This window comes from Pseudochaenichthys georgianus, chromosome 22, assembly GCF_902827115.2.
Source record: "Pseudochaenichthys georgianus chromosome 22, fPseGeo1.2, whole genome shotgun sequence".
NCBI lineage: Eukaryota > Metazoa > Chordata > Actinopteri > Perciformes > Channichthyidae > Pseudochaenichthys > Pseudochaenichthys georgianus.
This window is the reverse complement of record NC_047524.1, coordinates 25,368,861-25,384,888: the sequence shown is the minus strand read 5'-3', so window position 1 is coordinate 25,384,888 and position 16,028 is coordinate 25,368,861. Positions and strand designations below refer to the sequence as shown.

Sequence of the window (16,028 nt, the reverse complement as noted above, 5' to 3'; positions counted from 1 at the left end):
CACTCACGTGATAATAACACTAACAGACACACACCTTTGTCACAGTTAGATAAGACTACAATTGCAGCAAACAAACACATGTCCTCACAGTGTCTTCATGCAACAATCCAATTCTTTACAGTCTCACCTCAGGTCTTTTTAGCTCCTCAGTGACATAGTTCAAGTTGTACCACCCAGCGTAAGACCAGAGTCCTTGATAAACACTCATTCCCAGAGTGCTCAAAGAGTACTGAGTGCCTTTAAAGGCCCTGACACACCAACCCGATTTTGGGAGTCAGAGGCCGTCAGAGGCTGTCGGGCATTCGCGGCGCCGTAGTCAGGTTGGTGTGTCCCACACCGTCGACCGTGACACGCCTTATTTGGACTGCCAGACCCGATGCATGGCCGATTCAACATGTTGAATCGGCCATGCATCGGGTCTGGCAGTCGGACCAAATAATCACTCTGATTGGCTGTTCAGCTAGCAAATCAGTGCATGAGAAGTGAAGCGGAAGTGAGGGACGTAAACAAACGATTTAAGAAGGCACACACAGACTGCTATTCATTTTCATCTCATCATGGCGATCTGGAATGATGCAAATGAAGACCTGCTCATCACCTTGATCCAGGAGAGGCCAGCTCTGTATGATATTACGGAGAAAAGATACTCTTCTTCTTCTCTGTCTTCCGGTTGTTGCCTCTTTTGAATGACGAATACACACTACCGCCGCCTGCTGGTAAGGAGAGTTATTGCCACTCACGCACTGAAGTCGGTGCGGTGTGTTCCCGTGCGACACATGGCCAAAACGCAGGAGAACACGGCCAGGCAACAGCCGACTTCAGCGTCGGCTAGTCCTCTGGTGACTGCTTGGTGTGTCAGGGCCTTAAATGCATTCTCAACTTTCAAATTTTCCACAATGACACTGCTGCTCTGTACGAGCTTCACTATTCCTCCGATAACAATAAATGTCAACACCAGCACTTTGGCCACCAAGAACACCACTTGGATTCTGACGGCAATCCGGGAATTCAATATGTTTACTATGGCGACGACCAGTATAGCCACAGCTGCAACACACTTCACTACCAGATCAGGAGGTTGGCAGCAGTTGTAAAAGGGTGCTAGAGCATATTCTGCAATGCTAATCGCCATTGCTGCAATGCCAAACGGCTTCACAACCACAACAAAAGTGATTGCTGCAAAAAAAGCAGGGCATGAACCATAGATCCTCAGTATGTAGATGAATTCTCCACCAGATTCCTGGATGATCGTCCCAAGCTCTGCATAGGACAGTGCTGCAAACATAGCTACAACTCCAGAGAAAGCCCAGATCACCAGACTTGCTCCAGGGCTTCCAACGTAGCCCATTACAAACTGAGGGGACATGAATATACCGGATCCGATCATTGTTCCTGATACTAGTGCTACACCACCAATCAGCCCAATTTCCCGCCTCATTTTAAGGGCTTTAGGTCCTGTGTCCGTCATGGTCATATCGGAGCGATGATTGGGAAAACACTGCAGATGTAACGGGCAGACAACTGCTCTTATACCTCATTCACACCAACGGTGTTTCAGGGCCGGTTCGGAGCTGGAGCTTGAAAAGCACCGGGTTTTCCTATTCACACCGCAGCGGAGCAGATTCTTAGCTCCGGAATCCGGTTCATTTCAAGCACCAAAAAATTGCAATCGAGTCTGGCTGCAGACCGCAGCAAGGAGGCGGATCGTATAGGGGCGGATCCTATAGTGAACGACGGGAGCCGGTGTTATGCCGTAGGTTGAAGCTGTCACTACCCGATCCGTCACCCTACCCGATCGGTTCTGCGCATGTGCGAGATGGTCCGGAACTCCGGACGGCAACCCAAGATGGACACTTGACACAGTGGCTTTTAGCAAAGCTCAAAAAGAAAAACCGAGAGAGATGAGTTATTGTTATTACAACGTGACTTCACTATTATTTAACAACTCTTTTTATTGGGTTCTTTTATTTGGGGTTAAGTACATTGTCAGAATAAGTGAGAAATAGATTTAACTTCTGTTAGACAGCTATCATACTGAATAAATATTTACTGTGAATGTATGCAAAAATGTATGGCATATGGCTGTCTAACAGAAGTTAAATTCATTCCTCACTTATTCTGACAATGTACTTAACCCCAAATAAAAGAACCCAATAAAAAGAGTTGTTAATAATAGTGAAGTCACGTTGTAATAACAATAACTCATCTCTCTCGAGTTTTCTTTTTGAGCTTTGCTAAAAGCCACTGTGTCAAGTGTCCATCTGGTGTTGCCGTCCGGAGTTGTCCAACATGGCGGACCCTCTCGCACATGCGCAGAACCGATCGGGCAGGGTGACGGATCGGGTAGTGACAGAAGCCCTGTTCGCGGGGACGCGCAAAGGTGACGTCATCGCCTGTTTTGAGCGTTCGCCGTTTTCTAAGCTTTTTTCACCCTTTTCAAAGCTTTTTTCTCTCTTTTGAATGATATATCAGATTAAACAGCAAACGGCTGAATAAATAATGTGCATACAATTGCGAGGAGGCTCGTTTTAAGGACACGTTTTTCATATCTGTCACAATCTTCGTATTGGAATAAACTTACGTTTTTGAGTGTATAGTCCCACTCTGTTATATTCCTCCTTCCTACAGAACAGACAATGACAGGATAATATGTGATTTGTCACTATAGTCCTATTTTTTAAAACCTTCTCTGTTGTTTAAGTGTCTGATAACCACGAATAGTAAGCAATGATATAACAGTAATGATATCACATGATCATGTCAGACACTGTTATTTTCAATCAAGCCTAAAAGATAATGTGTTCAAACTGGCTTCACTCACTTCAATTGCTCCTTTGAATATCATTTTTATATATTACTACTCAACACATGTTTGTATTGTAATGCAACTATTTTTTTTAAATTGTATTTTAAAGTGACATTGAATGCTTTGAAAGGTGCCCTAAAATAAAGTGTATTATTGATCTTATATCTGTGCCTCTATTACATTACATATAATTTTCTATCACACTATTAATGTTCCTTATTTTAGACTAGGTTAATCCTGGTGTCAATAGGGAAGATCTGCACTGTTCTCACATAACATGTTCAGAGCAGGTATTTCTCCTGCCGGATTTGGAACCCCCCCTATATCTTTGTCCAGGATAGTCACAACTTCACCAAAATCACACTGGTGCTGGCTGTTCCCCTCTAGTTTGTGCTCACAAAAGCATTTCACTCTGCGCCCAGCAAGTCAAAAACTAAAGACCTGGCCAAAATTACAGGGGGCGCTTCAAAATCCGGCAGCTCTAGCAACTGCACTGCCGGATATGGAAGCCCCTCTTTATTTTTGTACCTGCTCGGCCCAGAGTGAAATGCTTTTGTGAGCATAAACTAGAGGGGAACATGCAACACCGGTGTGATTTTGGTGAAGTTGTGACTGTCCTGGAGAAAGATATAGGGGGGGTTCCAAATCCGGCAGCACCAACACCTGATCTGCCGGATTTTGAAGCCCCTCTTTAGTTTTCCCCCTGCAAGGCCCAGAGTGAAATGCTTTGGTGAGCATAAACTAGAGGGTAACAGGCAACACCAGTGTGACATTGTGACTTTCCTGGCCAAAATTACAGGGGGCGCTTCAAAATCCGGCAGCTCTAGCAACGGCACTGTCTGCCGGATATGGAAGCCCCTCTTTATTTTTGTACCTGCTGGGCCCAGAGTGAAATGCTTTTGTGAGCACAAACTAGAGGGGAACAGCAAGCACCAGTGTGATTTTGGTGAAGTTGTGACTGTCCTGGAGAAAGTTGTAGGGGGGGGGGGGTGCCATATCTAGCAGGAGAAATACCTGCTCTGCTGAACATGTTATAGAGAACAGTGCAGCTCTAAAATAAGGAACATTAATAGTGTGATATAGGCACAGATATAAGATCAATAATACACTTTATTTTAGGGCACCTTTCAAAGCATTCAATGTCACCTTAAAATACAATAAAAAATAAAATATGAGTGGCATTACAATACAAACATGTGTTGAGTAGGAAACCACAGAGGAAAATTACATTCAAAGGAGCAATTAAAGTGAGTAAAGCCAGTTTGAACACATTGTCTTTTAGGTTTGATTAAAATAACACAGTGTCTGACATATGTTATTTCTGTCATATAATTGCTTACTATTCGTGGTTATCAGACACTTAAACAACAGAGAAGGTTTTAAGAAATAGGACTATACTGACTGTCATTGTCTGTTCTGTAGGAAGGAGGAATATAACAGAGTGGGACTGCACTCAAAAACTGAAGTGTCCTTAAAACGACCCTCCTCGCAATTGTATGCACATTATTTATTCAGCCGTTTGCTGTTTAATCTGATGGGAAATATATCATTCAAAAGAGAGAGAAAAGCTTATTAAACTAGACGAACGCTCAATACAGGCGATGACGTCACGTTTGCGCGTCCCCGCGAACAGGGCTTCAATCTACGGCAAGGCTTCAATCTACGGCACAACACCGGCTCTCGCCCGCGAACGAGCGTTTTTTGTTTTGTTTTTGCGGAGGGATCTAGATCGGCATGAAGGCACATTATGCAATGTGCAATGTGGACATTATCCCGCTTATTACACATGGCCACATTCTCAACAAAGTAACGACATGACTCCCAATAATAATTGAAATGCTTTTATGGATTTAGAAAAAGATTGTATTGATTTAAAAAATAGTTGTATGTATTGATTTAAATTGAAATGCATCCGCTAAGAAAAGTAGTCCGTTGTTACTGTTTGAACTAACGTAACAACGGCAGGAACTGCTTCTATAGTGTTTTTGAGGAGCTTTTTGATTACAGATTTGAAAACATCGTTGCTTGCTTTAAAAGTAGCACAATTCATTATGTCAAACCTTGAAAGATATCCCTGCCCTAATGCCAAAAGTAACTGGCAACTGAATATGTGTCGCCGTAGCTATGATGTCTATGTCTGGACCGCTGCGTAAAAAGGAGGGTTTCTGCCTCATTACTTCTCTTCTTACTTCTATAAGAATAAAACACGGAGGACGGAGATCTCTTTTTGTCCTCCTCTTCTCCCCGCTGCAGCCTAGCAGCTGATCTCAAAGCACGCTCCCCTCTCCTGCAGGGAGAAAAACTATATTTATATACTTTATATAGGTTGATACAGTAGCCCCTTTTTTAAAATAGTTTTTATAGGTGTTGCTATCTGTTTTGTGTAGCGTGGTTCTACAGGCAAGTCAATGCATTCATTGGGTGGTATCAGAGAGTTACACGGGTCTGTAAATGCAATGAAAACAATTGGCCACAGCAAATAATTTATATTAAACATGTAATTTTTACTTCAGTACAAAGGATGTCTTGAATAATTTAAGTGATATATGTGTACACATATAAATCATTAGTCAAAACAGGGCTACATTTGATTTAATTAAAAGGTATAATATGTGGTAAACTGAAGAGCCCTTTGGGAGCCAAAAGAGCCGGCTCTTCTTGGTGAGCCGAGCAGGTCTCCCTTGAAAAAGAGATCTATGATCTCAATGGGACCAATCTGGTTAAATAAAGGTTTGAAATGAAATGAAATGAAAATGATCCGGCTCACCAAGAAGAGCCGGAATTCCCATCACTATACGAATGACTTCTTCTGCGAGGATTTATAAAAGCAGCTGGAAAACCCTTAAGTTGCTATTGGATAAAAAAAGTTAGGAAACGCCCCTATACGATCCGCCCCTATACGATACGCCTCCTTGCTGTGGTCTGCAGCCAGACCCATCTCAAAAATTGTCCGGCCAGAGCAAAAGCACTGCATACGTCACGCTTACGTCGAGGCGGGGGCAGGGGCGGGATCAACTCCTGAACAACAACAAAAACCCCGAGTTTTATCCAGTTTGTACACAACGATGGAGAAACTTAACAAGCAGCAGTGGTCCACTGAAGAGACCAGCTACCTGCTGGGAATCTGGTCTTTCGAAGAGGCACAGAGGAAGCTGGAGCACAATCGGCCATTGTTGTTGTTGTTGTTGTTGTCGGTGTCAGCTGTGAGGAGTTTCGCGGTTTGGCTTTAAAGATCAAATGCAAGGCTTCCAAATATGCTACATTTTTATAGAAATGTTGTTTTTAAGACTGCCTGTATTTTTTATTTTATTTAAATCGAGATAATACACCCGAAAAAAAAGCTTTTTATTGATACAAAACTCGACCCAAAGCCGTCTGAATTTCTGACATGTCATTCCCAGCAGCCTCTGCGCGCGTGACGTCATTTTGGCCAAACAGTCTCTGGGCCAAATATCCCGACTCTGCAGTCTCGTGCGCTGTTCACATGTCAGCGGTGTTTTTCGAAAAGAAAACTCTGAATTATATCCGCGAAATCACGCAAAACATGGGTTATTGTTGTGCTTTCGGATGTACGAACGGTGCGGGATCTGGGAGAATTTTTCATTCATTTCCCCAAGACAAAATCATCCGCCGAAACTGGACTCTTTTAGTGAATCGTGTTGGCTGGCAGCCAACAAAATGGAGCAAGTTGTGCTCTGACCACTTCGCGTCTGATGCATACGATGTTGATCCTGCCATCGTCAAGTCTGTTGGTGGAGAAGCATTTAAAGTACATCGGAGGCCGAAACCCGGAGCCGTCCCCTCCATATTTGAGCACAAAAAACAACCGAAAGAACGAAAGAGCCGGGCAATGCAGAAACGCCAAAGAATTGAGGTAAACACATTTTGATTTGATTTCGCACGGAGCACAGAGCGGACAACAGATAACGGAATTGCAGTTTTATTGCTTATAGATTATCAGAACATTTCAAAGGGGACACAGCCCCATTGGATATTAACCTATGGATTAACTACATCATCGTTTTTATCGTTTTAATGCCATTTTAGACCAGACAAAGAGGAAGGTAAGCCATGTTAGCCTAGCTCATGTTAGTACCTAGCGCTAGGGATGCACGATAATTATCGGTCCGATATTAGGAATTATGACGTCATCCCGATAAACCCGATACCAGTATTAATAGCCCCGATAATATACAATATATTTTTTGGGTAAAAAAAAAGAAAAAAATACTGCGGTGTGGGTGGATTAGGATGAGGGGCGCTTATTTTTCACTCGGCTCCTCCCGTTTTGCCAGTACTGTGGTATTTGTGGTTTAGGAAGAGGGGAGTTCTTCACAAATCCAGCGCTCCCTAATACTTCGAACCTGATCAGTCACCTGAAACATCGCCATCGCTACGATGGTGTGTTAAAAGCGTACGAAGACAATAATACAATACAAAGTGTGTGTGTGTGTGTGTGTGTGTGATTGTGTGTCTGTGTGTGTGTGTGTGCGCGTTGGAGCTATGTATGGAAGTGTGGTCTGCCACAAGCGGGCGGCAGGAGCGGGGCTGTCAGCATCAGCTTGTAAATGGTATTTTAAACTCGATGCGCTCTGAAACTACGGGGCGGCCAAGGAAAAAAAATACACATGCGTTAATCGTGTTAAAATAATTAGTGGCGTAAATCTTTTTTATTATCGGTTATCGGTATCGGTCTTGAGAAGCAGGAAGTTATCGGTATCGGTTTCAAAAACCCAATATCGTGCATCCCTGCCTAGCGCCACTTGTTTTGATGTACGTTTTTGTTGATAACCTCGCGAGTTTGTATCTTTCAGTGTTGAGGTGGGCACCGTTAGATTCTGTGTCTTTACGATCATAAACAATGTGATGAATGTGGAGCTAGGATAAGTAATAAGGGAGCTAGGAGTGATTTTCGGTGCAGTAATAGGTTAGCATTTTTCGCTCGGGGCTAATTCAGAGGCTCACTGTTAGCATTGTGTTTTTTTTTTAAAAATAAATGAAAAAGATCAGTTAAATTAGTTTTTTCCCGTTATATGGATATAAAATATTCATAGTTTATTAAATATTAAGGTTCCTTAGACGTCGTTTCCTGCAAATGACGCGATTTCGGGTTCGTGGGGCCTAAGAGCATAACAGAGTATGTTTTTTTTTTTTCGTTTTCTTTTCACAACAGTTGTATTTGGATGGAATGAATACCTATAGTGATAATTTCCGATGCCGATCGCATGACGTAAAATACATGACACTTTTCTCTGTGTGCGGCAAAACAAGCTCGCCAAAATGGCTTCACCGGTCTGGCATTATTTTAAGGTGTCAGAAAAAGACAGTAAAATAGCGGTATGCAACGTGTGTGAAGCAGAAACCCTGCAGCTCCGCCCGCCGGACCGGTAAGCGGAACGAAACACACAAGAGTTAGACCTAACACACTTAGCTATTTTATCTACCTCTGGAACAAGCTAAACTAGTCATTATAAATATATGTATTCTTCACTGTCGGGTCACTCATTACTGACAGGCTGTCAGGAGAGGGAGAGAGGGGGAGAGAGGGGGGAGGGAGAGAGGAAAAGCATACTGGTTCCCAGGGAATTTGTTTAAAGTTATTAAAGGGTCTTTCAAGGCAGTCCTAGAACATTCAAAGCATTCAGTCGTCCACCCCTGGTGTCGTGTCCCTGCAAGTGAGATCCCAAGAGCCTTTTGATTAGAAGAGGGACCACCACCAGGGAAATGGGCATGGCTTACTTAAACTATGCCCCCTCCACAAAGGATGGGATACAACTCTTATACAGTAATACTCAGCAACAGTGGCGAGCCGTCAGGGCCCTCTAGGCCCTCTGTGAGGGCCTAAGATATTCCAAAAAATAATATTTGAAAACATAAAAAAAAAACATTTTCTTTTAAATATTATTTTTAATATTTTTTTGTTGTTACATTTTTCATTAGTTTTACCAAAATAACTTGATTTAATTGTATTTAAAATAATATTTCCAAATAAATAAATCCTTCGAATCTGCCTGTTCAGTTTCTGTTGGAATGTGAAGGGTTAAATGCCGTCTCTAGTTATATGAAGACGGGAGAGCTTGTTGGTCCCTCTCTACATTCACAGAGGGCCCGCTATAGTAACTCAATGAGAGCGTAATATCAAATGACAGTACAATTGAACAATCATATCTTCCCTCTAAATGGGCGGGCTTTATTTTCGTGGACTTTATGACAAGTTCCGCCCGCTGTGAGGTCTATGCAAGTGGTGCAGTCCAGAGCTATTTAATAGAAGAGTTACGACACCGGAAGTCCAAAAACGGTTATCGTCACGTGGTTCATGTAGACGAGGATCGTTCCCCGGAAGTTCATGGCGGGCAATGTGAATGCATTGATAACAGGAGATAGAACTACGATTTTTGGTAATTATTAGTGAATAAAGGTTTTGATTTGCAATATTTATACAACAAATCGATATGTGTATGTATTTACATCAATATGTTTTAAAAAATAAAATCGAATTTGCTAATATTAAGTGATAATATTAGGATTAGTGTGAACAACTAGTTTACATGTTACTAACAGTGCCTTGGTTAAAGAGCCTGTTGCTGTTTATTTATAGCTTTGAATTCTTTCAAACCAATATTATCTTCTTAAACTTGTATGGTAGTCAGGAGGATCACTTTCTAATGTTTATTGATACATTTAGAGGGAAGGGATCTAAAGTAATGCTTTAAAATTCAGATTGTATTCATTTCTACCATTTTCTTAAATTCATGGTAGTTTCAGTAATCCCCTGGTAATTGAGGACACAAGTTATCTAAATGACTAATGTCGTCTTTATGGCTTTCAGAAAGGACAGGAGACCGACAGGATATGATGATGATGATGTTAAATGTGTTGTTTTAGGAACATCCATTGCAAATACATGGAATTCAATAAACATAGAAGAGCATATCATGCAGTTTGTCGGTGCCTTTTCCTCCGTGTTGTCCTGGTTTGCTGTGCTGCCTCCTAGTCGCCACCATGGTTTGCTGTGCTGCCTGGGGATGCTCAAATCGCTCAGAGAAAGGAGTACGAATGTACGGCTTCCCCACTGACACAGAGCGGAGGAAAAAATGGCTGGCTCAAGTCAGCAGGAGCAATTTCACGACCAACAGCAACAAAATATGTGATTTATATATAAACACTGCATTTGCACCTTTTCACAAAATGAAAACCACACCATTGGGAAAGCTTAATGTCTTGTTTAATACAAAAAAACAGGGAAAGGCTTGAAAAACACTGAGAGTTGAGACTCAGGGTGCAGGGTGAGGGTCTCAGTGCAGGTATTCAGGCTCCATTGAACCCCCCTCTGGTTCTTGTGCTGAGAGAGGGAGTAACAGACAGGAGAAAGGGTTATACACACCTATATAGCACACCTATTGCCTTGGGGAGATAACGTGTTTACTTATATAAAACAGTAGTATTAAACGTACCTGGTGTTTTCACTCTCACTTAAGTCCCTCTCCCTTTGCCATCAATCCAGAATCAGCTGAGCTGCAACATTATACAGACAGGTAATAATCAACAGAATCACAAGGACACAATATGGCTCTGCTAAAAACACTCACTCTTACACGCACCAAAGTTATATTTATCTAATATTTAACTCCCTCCATCCCCGCATACAATCCCGTTTAGAAGCCCCTCTTCTCTAATTCAACATGTTGGACGAAATTACATTAAGAGAACGGAATTTACAATTAAAAGGCTGTTCAACGTGTGTTGCTAACTTGCTTCGGTATGCTAGCTTAATCTGTTATCTGTAAACGTTCCCTAAATCTACTAATTTAGGGATAATCCACTGACATCCTTTAATACACATGTTCATTTGAATCAGATGTACTGATCATATCCGCAATATACATCTTTAAACTTCTTCTTACCTTTAAAAGTCCGTCACGAACGGTCTATTATGCAGCAACTCCACAGCTCTGCCAGCCTTGGCGCTAACTTCCGGGGAACGATTGAGAGGCTCCACGATCCGCCATTGCTGTAAAAAAGTGGTCCATTGGAGTGAACGGAGATGTCGTAACTCTTCTATTAAATGGCTCTGGTGCAGTCACGCGTCCTAAAACCCGGAAGTAAGCTTCGCTCGGATTCCCTCGACAGAAAGCAACGGGTTTTCTCCATAGGATTTTGGAAAATAGCTGGAAATAAGGTCTGTGGAAAACGAACCTGTTAGATAAATGAACGTTTTGTTCAGCCGGATAATATCCACATGTCTACCCTACTGTTATTATTTTCGAATCATAAATCTAATCGATAGATTTATGATTAGCATAAATTCGTTCATGATGGCTCATGTCAGTGATAGTGATGATGACATCGTTGCGAAATTATTAACCGAGTCATTTTCAAGATTGAGTGGCAAAGGATCAGCTGAATGACCTGCAAGTGCTTCATCCAAAAGGACAGGAGGATGGACTTTGTGTTTCAGTGATTTGATCATCAAAGGTAGTCCAAAGTCATTTTCAATGTGGGCCGCTGTGTCGCCTTAATTCATTTGTAATTGTTACTTGGCTGTGGGTGCCCTGTCATGATAGGTGTTTATATAAATGGTGTTGTATGTTTTGTGTGGTAGAGCATAGTGGTAGAGGGTCGCTTTCTTTGATGCGTTTTGCACCCCGGGCTGCTGTTTTGATATTCCGCTGAAGTATACGCTATGACGTAATATCTCTTATTTTCTTTCGAGGGGGGGTCAGAGGGCCTAGGTATAAAAGTCACGGCTCGCCACTGCTCAGCAAAGAGTATCTCCAGTTAAATTTGCCAAAAGTAAACTCTTACTTCTGGATGTTTTAGCTCCTCACTAAGATAATTCTAAGTTCTCCATCCACCAAATTACCACAAGCCCTGATAGAATTTGTGTCAATCTTTGTCAAGCATCATACAATTCTACAAATATTTTTTAATATCAAATTATCCATTTCGAATTTCAATCTTAAAAAAACAGCCCAGATAACACATTAAAGGTGGGGCAGGTAATTAACTTCAGAAACACTTTTTGTTATATTCCATGAAATGCTCTTAACATCCTGATAGCAATGAATATATTAAATGCTTTGACAATAAATACATTAAAAAATGTCATCTGTGGAAGCCGTAGCGCTGTAAAAAGCACGACCCAGCTAAAATAACTCGATGGCCTACCTGCCTGTCAGCCTTCCATCTCGTGCATAAACCAAACCAAATTCTAGCGCACTCAAGCTGGTTTCTCCATTCTTACCTACCCTACCTTTAAGTGAAGAAAACAATTATTACCTACCTAAAACCATCTGCGTGACCTGCTTTTTCTACCTAAAACTATTCTGTAATATTCCAACTTGATGGTTAAAGAAAACATAATTCATCACTTAAACTAGAAAAATGTATTTTAATAATTGTTGTGAATTGTTTGGGGGAAAATGTGGCGTCCCTTCCAGGAATTAGGGTTTATAAGCTTTAGATGTTCTCATATGTCAAGTGCAGTTAGTGTCATTATTTAGGGGCATTTATTAATTTCATATTGATTTATGATCTTTCTTTACAATCACTGCACACTATCACATGATAAAAACACTTACATACACAAACCTTATCTAACCACAGTTAGATAAGACTTTGATTGCAGGAAACACACACATGTCCTCAAAGTCTCACCTCGGTTCTTTTGAGCTCCTCAGAGATATAGTTCAAGTTGTATCAGCAGTACCACAGTGCTGGAATCCGCTGTTACAAGTAAAAGTCCTGCATTCAAAATGTAACTCAAGTATGATTAATATGAGATGATGTATGTGGTAAGGGATAGGTGTTCTTGACCAATGTGAATTTATCGTTTTGTATGTTAAGTATTGAGTGCCCAACAAAATTAATAAACCATGAGGAAACAAAAAAGAAACGAAGTTGAAAGTAAATCTACAATGTGAAGATTGTATCATAGTTAATTGCACATGTATATGATGTCAAATTAACATTTGCATTTCATCAAGTCTTACTTCTGGATGTTTCAGTTCCTCAGTTATAAAATTCAAAGTGTTCCACCCATCAAAGGACCACAAGCCCTGATAGAAAGCAATGCCAATGGAGCTGACATCAGCCTTTGTGTTCTCAAAGGGCTCTTCAAAGTTCTCAGTGTGTCCCTGGAAAAGCATCACAACGCCTCCCAATATGATCACGGCCAGTGCGACTAGTTTGAATACCATGGAAACCACCTGGATGCCGGTGGCCATGCGTACGCTCAGACAGTTGACTATGGCCAGGCCCAAGATAGCTCCTGCAGCCACGCATTTCACCACCAACTGTGGAGGGGTGCTGCCGCTGTAGAAGGGGGCAACAACATATTCAGCAAAGCTCAGAGCAATTCCTGTGGCACTGGCAGGCCTCATGACCATGATGAAGCTGAAGGAAAACAGAAAAGCCATCACTTTCCCTGTCGTCCGCAGCATGTAGATAAATTCTCCTCCAGACTCTGGTATGACTGTTCCCAGTTCAGCGTAGCAGAGCCCTCCCAAGATGGATATCAACCCACAGCAAGTCCAGATTATAAAGCTTGCCCCAGGGCTGCCGATAGCAGCCAGCAAGTACTGGGGGGAGATGAAAATCCCAGAACCTATCATGGTTCCAGCAATAAATGATACACCTGCTATGAGACCCACTTCCCTCTTCAGATTGAGCTTCTGTGTGTTACCTTCCATCGTTAGAGAGCTGCTGTCTTCTCAAACGCATTCGCAGTGAACCCTGGACATGCACTACACTGGCTGTAGATTAACTGTGATATGCTGGGCAATTATAGAGCCGTGTCACAACGATCAGCCACTAAACTGAGGAGTGGCGACTAAACTGAGACTTTGCCCATTACATCCAGTTGTTTTCCCTTAACAGACAATTATGTTTTAACTTTTTACTGCAATCATTTAAAAAAAATTATGGGTTTGAGTGTTAACCAGTGGTAGTTAGATGTTTGGTAGTCAGGGTAAATAAGTAGTCTGAGATTGTCTGCAAAACTGAGGAACATCTCAAAAAGAATAGTTGTGCTGAGGTTATTTCTTTGACAGTAAATTGTAATTCTTTAATTCTTTCTATGAAACTTCCATAAAAATGTGGGAAAAACTTGTTAGACTCCCATTTTAAAAATGTTTAAAATTATATTAATAATAACATTTCAGAACTTGTTTTTTAGCTTAATTAAAGATGTACAACAATGATTTTCTCTTTCAATGAAACAAGGTATGTCAAGCAAAACAGAGATTTATTAAATAAGATTTTAGGCCCTTTAATACAATATAATTGAATCCACCTTCTTTGTAATGGCCTGCGTGTCGGCCTTTGCGGCCACCTAGTTGACTGGAAATAGTCTTATATTTCATGCAACTGGTCACTTAGTTCAGCTGATTAATTGAGATAACTTTAATGACTTTGTACTGCCAGGAATCGCTGTCCATAAAAGTGCATAATATTTCATTAGTCAATTACATTTTTTTATTAATAATATTAACCTGCAAAAGTAGCAATGAACTAATCTTGCCAAACAATGACAGAGGTTTCTATCCAGTTTCAAGAATTAAATAAAACATAATCAGAGGGATTTTGGTCTCAAGAAACCACAGAAAAAAAAATACCAGGTGTACAACTTGATTGTGTCAATTAGGCTGATGATGTCACAGACCTCCACAGCTCACAGGATGGTGCAGCATAAATCAACACACTGACGGCCTCTGACCTCCTCACTCTAACTGACACCATCAGCTTGTAAGCCATGTTTTTTTTGTGGTTCCCTGACTCCACTAGGCTAAGGTGTGGTTGTTTTCTAAGTAACGCTGAAAGATTCAGACTGTACTTTGTCATCTTTTTAGAGTAACCTTGCTCTAGTGTGGGACTGTGTTTGAAACATGCTATTCAAACCAACTCAATTGCCTCCCCTCTATGGGTATGAACGGTCTAACTCTGAGCTCCTTCTGGATTCCAAGTTCGCCACACTACCACTAAAGTGAGCCCGTCTCTGTAATTCATTATTTTAGTCATAACCAAGCACTAACTATTTAGTGTAAACAAGCCTCTTAAGGCCCAGACACACTGGGCCGATTTCGGCCGTCGATAGATGTCTAGCCGTCGATGTGCGTCGTGTCGCCCTACTCAGATTGGTGTGTCCCGCACCGTTGTGTCGACACCTTTTTGGCCGAAAACCTACCGATTCGGCAGGCAATCGGCCAAAGGCTGTCGGTCAAATAAATCACTCTGATTGGCTGTTCAGCTAGCGAATCAGTGCATGAGAAGCGAAACGGAAGTGAGGGAACCAAACAAACGATTAAGAAGGCACACACAGATGGCTATTCTTTTTCATTTTCATCTCAGCTGGACGCAAGAGTTTATTTCTCATCATAGCAATCTGGAATGAAGAAACCGAAGAGCAACGCACACGCTATTTGTTATTTGTTTATATCACGCAGTCTGTTCTTCTTCTCTCGGTTATCACGCAGTCTGTCTTCCAGTTGTTGCCTCTTTTGAATGACGAATACACAAAGTGATTTATTTGGCCGACGGCCTCCCGATTCAACATGTCGAATCGGCGGCGGAAGCTGTCGGCACGGCCGAAAAGACACGACGGTGCAGTACACACCAATCTGAGTAGGGCGACACGACGCTCATCGACGGCCCGACATCTATCTACATCTATCGACGCCGAAAATCGGCTTGGTGTGTAAGGAGCTTTAGCCACACTTGTGAGAAAGACAACCCTAAAATATTGAATGTATATTTGTTCGAAGCCAACTAACTCCCAACCTGCCTTCTTCAAGTACCATGCCCTGCCAATTGGGAGTGCTCATTTATACACTTAAATAAATTACTTGATAAAGCCATGAAAACCACATAATGTGCAATACAAAGAGACACCTGAGTTCAGGCACTATCAGCCCCTCGTATGTACTAAAAGATTATTTCCATGTAAAAAACTGTCAGAACCAGTAAGAGTGATCCAGCATTTGATAGTTTGGCATCCACATGGAATTCTGAGAATGTCCAACCCAGTCTCACAAAAAAACGTGTAATAACTACGTTGGTCCACAACGTAGGACGTAGTATTTCTACAAAAACGCCTCTGAAATTGTAAGATCCTTACGTTTTTTTTTCACCATTCATTCCAATGGCTGGCGTCTATGTCACGTGATCTTCACATTTCTCCCTGCAGAAAAAAAAAAACATGGCCGAACTTCGTTTTATTCTCGGT

General features: G+C 41.6%; 1 protein-coding gene across 2 annotated transcripts in view; it reads right to left on the bottom strand.

Moving 5' to 3' along the window:
* LOC117467528 (b(0,+)-type amino acid transporter 1) overlaps positions 1 to 16,028 on the bottom strand; it is a 35,532-nt gene that overhangs the window by 10,239 nt on the left and 9,265 nt on the right. The window contains exon 1 of one of the 2 annotated variants that reach the window (XM_034111191.2): positions 12,799 to 13,628. The exons of the other annotated variant lie outside the window; for it this stretch is intronic. Coding sequence (XP_033967082.1) covers positions 12,799 to 13,497 — 699 coding nt within the window. The 5' untranslated portion in view covers positions 13,498 to 13,628. Of the gene's footprint in view, positions 1 to 12,798; positions 13,629 to 16,028 lie in introns of those variants that run through there. 2 annotated transcript variants of the gene reach the window in all.